Genomic DNA, 3,908 nt, shown 5'->3' on the forward strand with positions numbered 1-3,908 from the left:
GGAAAGCCACCATACACAGCCCCCCAGCCCAGCTGCAGTCCTGGGGAAGCAACACCACATGGCCGTGCACCTGGTATGGCATCAAGTGCGGCAAGAACCAAGTGGGGCACCAGGAGGTCATGATCACCGAGATATCTCTGCGGGGTTTGCGGCTGAGAGCGGCGTTGGAATCCCTCAACTTCACGACGTTGCATACTCTCACGAGTATCCGACTCCCGTACAATCAGATAAGGGGCCCCTTTCCACCCACTTTAGCATCATCTTTGCCAAACCTGCGACACCTAATGCTTTCAGGAAATAAAATCTTTGGTGAAATACCAAGGCAAATTAAACACCTAGAGAGCCTAGTGGGGCTGAACTTGTCAAAGAACCACCTATCCGGTCCCATCCCTAGTGAACTAAGCTATCTAAAGAAGCTTGCCAAGTTAGATTTTTCCAACAACCACCTCACAGGCCCCATTCCAAAAAATCTATGGAATTGTACTCAACTCACTATCTTGTACCTATGGGATAACCAACTTTCCGGGAGCATTCCACAAGAACTAAGTTACCTAGTGAATCTAGAATTATTGGATCTTGGCACAAACAAACTCACAGGTTCCATCTCCAATACCTTTGGAAATTTGACCAAGCTCACTGCCTTATACCTCGATGGTAATTGGTTCTCCGGTCATGTTCCACGAGAAATTGGCACGTTAATGGATCTCAGGTATCTACAATTTTATGATAACAATCTCTCTGGTCCCTTACCACCTGAATTGTGTGCTGGAGGTATGCTTAAGAGATTAATTGCATTTGACAACAATCTCAATGGACCTCTGCCATCAAGTTTGGTGAACTGTAGAAGCCTAGAAAGAGTCCGCCTTGAAAGGAATCAAATAGAAGGAGATATTTCTGAGATGGGGGTTTATCCAAATCTGGCCTACATGGATATGAGCTCAAATAATTTGTTTGGTCAGTTATCTTATCACTGGGGGGAATGTCATAATCTTACGATGCTACGCATCTCAAACAACAACCTTACCGGGGAAATACCCGCAAGTATCGGGCAGCTATCTCAACTAAGGTGGCTTGATCTTTCATCAAACAAGCTTGAAGGAGAGCTTCCAAGTGCACTAGGCAATCTAAAAAAACTGTTCAACCTGAGCCTCGGGGACAATTTGTTCCATGGAAGCATTCCACGAGAAATTGGAGCACTATCCAATATAGAGTTGTTGGATTTGTCATCAAATAACCTAGATGGGTTGATACAAAATTCAATTGAGCATTGTTTGAAGCTTCGCCTTTTGAAGTTGAATCACAATTACTTCGGAGGAAACATCCCTCCTGAGCTAGGATTATTACGTAGCTTACATGACCTATTGGATTTGAGTGATAATTCATTTATTGGGGCAATACCAAGCCAACTTAGTGATCTGATCATGCTAGATAGTCTGAATCTTTCAGACAATAAACTTAATGGCTCCATTCCGCCATCATTTCAGAGTATGGAAAGCTTGACATCCATTGATGTATCTTATAATGAACTGGAAGGGCTGGTCCCGGACAGTAAGCTCTTCCAAGGAGCTCCAATGCTGCGATTCATGCATAATAAGATGCTATGTGGTGTGGTGAAAGGATTGCCCCCTTGTAGTAGTGCAAATCAGGGCAGAGGGGAAAGGAAAGGATACAAAATACTTGTATTAGCCATTGTTCCTGCTCTGCTATCTCTTGTTCTTGCTGTGATGACATTGATGTTCTGGCATGAAAGGAAGAAAACCAATGCAACTAACAACAATAAAGTAACAAAAGCAAAAGTCTTCTCTATCTGGGGTTTTGATGGGGCAAATGTGTTCATGCAAATCGTTGAAGCAACCAACAATTTTAGCGAGATGCATTGCATAGGAACCGGTGGGTATGGATCTGTCTACAAAGCTAGACTTCCAACATGCGAAATATTTGCAGTGAAGAGGATACACATGATAGAAGATGAGCATTGTGTGAATGAGACAATGTTCAATCGTGAAATTGAGGTATTGGTGCAGATCCGTCATCGAAACATCGTAAAACTATTTGGGTATTGCTCCTCTAACCAAGGCAGGTTCCTTATCTATGAATATATGGAGCGAGGAGACTTGGCGAAAACACTGAAGGATAATGAAAGGGCAACTGAATTGGATTGGAGAAGGCGGATACATATTGTGTTGGATGTGGTTCATGCTTTGGCATACATGCATCATGATTGTTCGTCACCAATAGTCCATAGAGATATAACAAGCAACAACATTTTGCTTGATTATGAATTTAGAGCTTGCATCTCGGACTTTGGTACGGCAAAAATTCTCAATCTTTATGGGTGGAATCTCACAAGGCTTGCGGGGACCAAAGGCTATCTTGCCCCAGGTAAAGAAAAATAAAACCTTAACTAGTAGTTTTGCAGTTTTGGCAATACATATGTACGTAGATGTAAGGTTTAATGTAATCTAATAATTATAATGAACTTTTGAACCATTTAGTTGCAACATATGCACTAATTAATTTTTATTAATTTCAGAGCTAGCATATACAGAAAATGTGACGGAGAAATGTGATGTATACAGCTTTGGAGTGCTTGTTTTGGAGCTATTTATGGGATCCCATCCAGGCGATTTGCTCTCATCCCTCTCGCTGGCCACCACGAACAATGAACTGTGCCTGCAGGATCTTCTGGACTCTAGGCTAGTGCTCCCAGATGCTGGAATCTCTAGAGATATATACCGCATGCTCACTGTCGCAGTCCGGTGCCTGGAACCGAGTCCATCACGCAGGCCAACCGCACGACGTGTCGGTGATGAGCTATCTACGATAAAAGCTTGTGAAGATCATGTCGATTATTTGCACGCTGGCATCATATTTCCTGCACTGTAGTGCCTAGCTATGGCTATGGATGGTGAATTCGTATCATGTGGTTTCTTCTCTGATACCTACCTATCTGTTTAAAAAGTGTCACTCTCTCTGTAACTGGTATATATGGAACATGCAAACCAACTCTACTGCATGAACTGCTATATATGTTTCTGAACGTGCAGTACGGCTCATTATAGAAAAAGGAAACATGCGGTAGTAGTGCTGATAAAGTTCAGGGCGAGATGTGTCTTCATCGCCGGTGTGCCTCTCTGGTGCTCATTCATGTTGGTGCGTTTCTTGCTACGGTGCCACCATGTTCTCTTTGATTCCCCCAAAGTGTTGTTGCTCGATCACAAAAACAGAGCTTCATTAATTTGAAGGATGCAAAGGTTGGCTGGAGATTTATTTTCTTTCTTTCTATGCAACCAGAGAAATTTGTAACGAACTAGTACTATATCATATATTTATATATGATGTTGCATCAGGCGCAGCGTTTGCTGACTCACTGGGTTAGGGTTGTATCTATATGTTGCTGACTCTCATCCTAGTGTGTGGCGGGGTTAGTGGCATCTCAGGAATGATTATATGCCGCGTCAGTTAACTTGCTGCAGAGCTATGCTATGTACAATGCCCTGCTGAACATGGATGGGATGGGAGTGCTCACCTTCACCTTGATGCGCAAAAGAAAAGAAACCTGCCCTGCCCCTTTGCGCCAAGTGAGCCCGGCCGGTTCAGAAAGGCCATCATGCGCCGAGCTGTCAAGCTCAATGTTGATGCCATGCGCTTTCAGAGCAGCAGCGAGTATGGGTGCCATGATGCGCGACCACCGTGGCCATATGCTGTGTACGCCAAAGGGACATACACAAGAAGATGCAAGGGGTCTTTAGCATACCCTGGTTGCTCAAGAATTGCTGCAGTAGCCAATAGTATCCCTGAAGGCACACATCAAGCTGTTGTTGCAGGAGATAGTCTGAAGGTCTAAACATTCAGATCTGCTTCATTTTAATCACAAGGATAGATGATGCTTATCATCTAACTAGCAA

The 3,908-nt window shown here is 43.6% G+C and overlaps 1 protein-coding gene across 1 annotated transcript in view; it reads left to right on the forward strand.

The window, feature by feature from the left end:
• Positions 1–3,271, forward strand: part of LOC119274735 (MDIS1-interacting receptor like kinase 2-like) — a 5,120-nt gene extending 1,849 nt beyond the window's left edge. The window contains exon 2 of the mRNA XM_037555452.1: positions 2,534–3,271. Within this exon, the coding sequence (XP_037411349.1) occupies positions 2,534–2,886 (353 nt within the window). The 3' untranslated portion in view covers positions 2,887–3,271. The remainder of the gene's footprint in view (positions 1–2,533) is intronic.
• The last annotated feature ends 637 nt before the right edge of the window (positions 3,272–3,908 follow it).

Source organism: Triticum dicoccoides, chromosome 3B (assembly GCF_002162155.2).
Source record: "Triticum dicoccoides isolate Atlit2015 ecotype Zavitan chromosome 3B, WEW_v2.0, whole genome shotgun sequence".
Lineage (NCBI taxonomy): Eukaryota > Viridiplantae > Streptophyta > Magnoliopsida > Poales > Poaceae > Triticum > Triticum dicoccoides.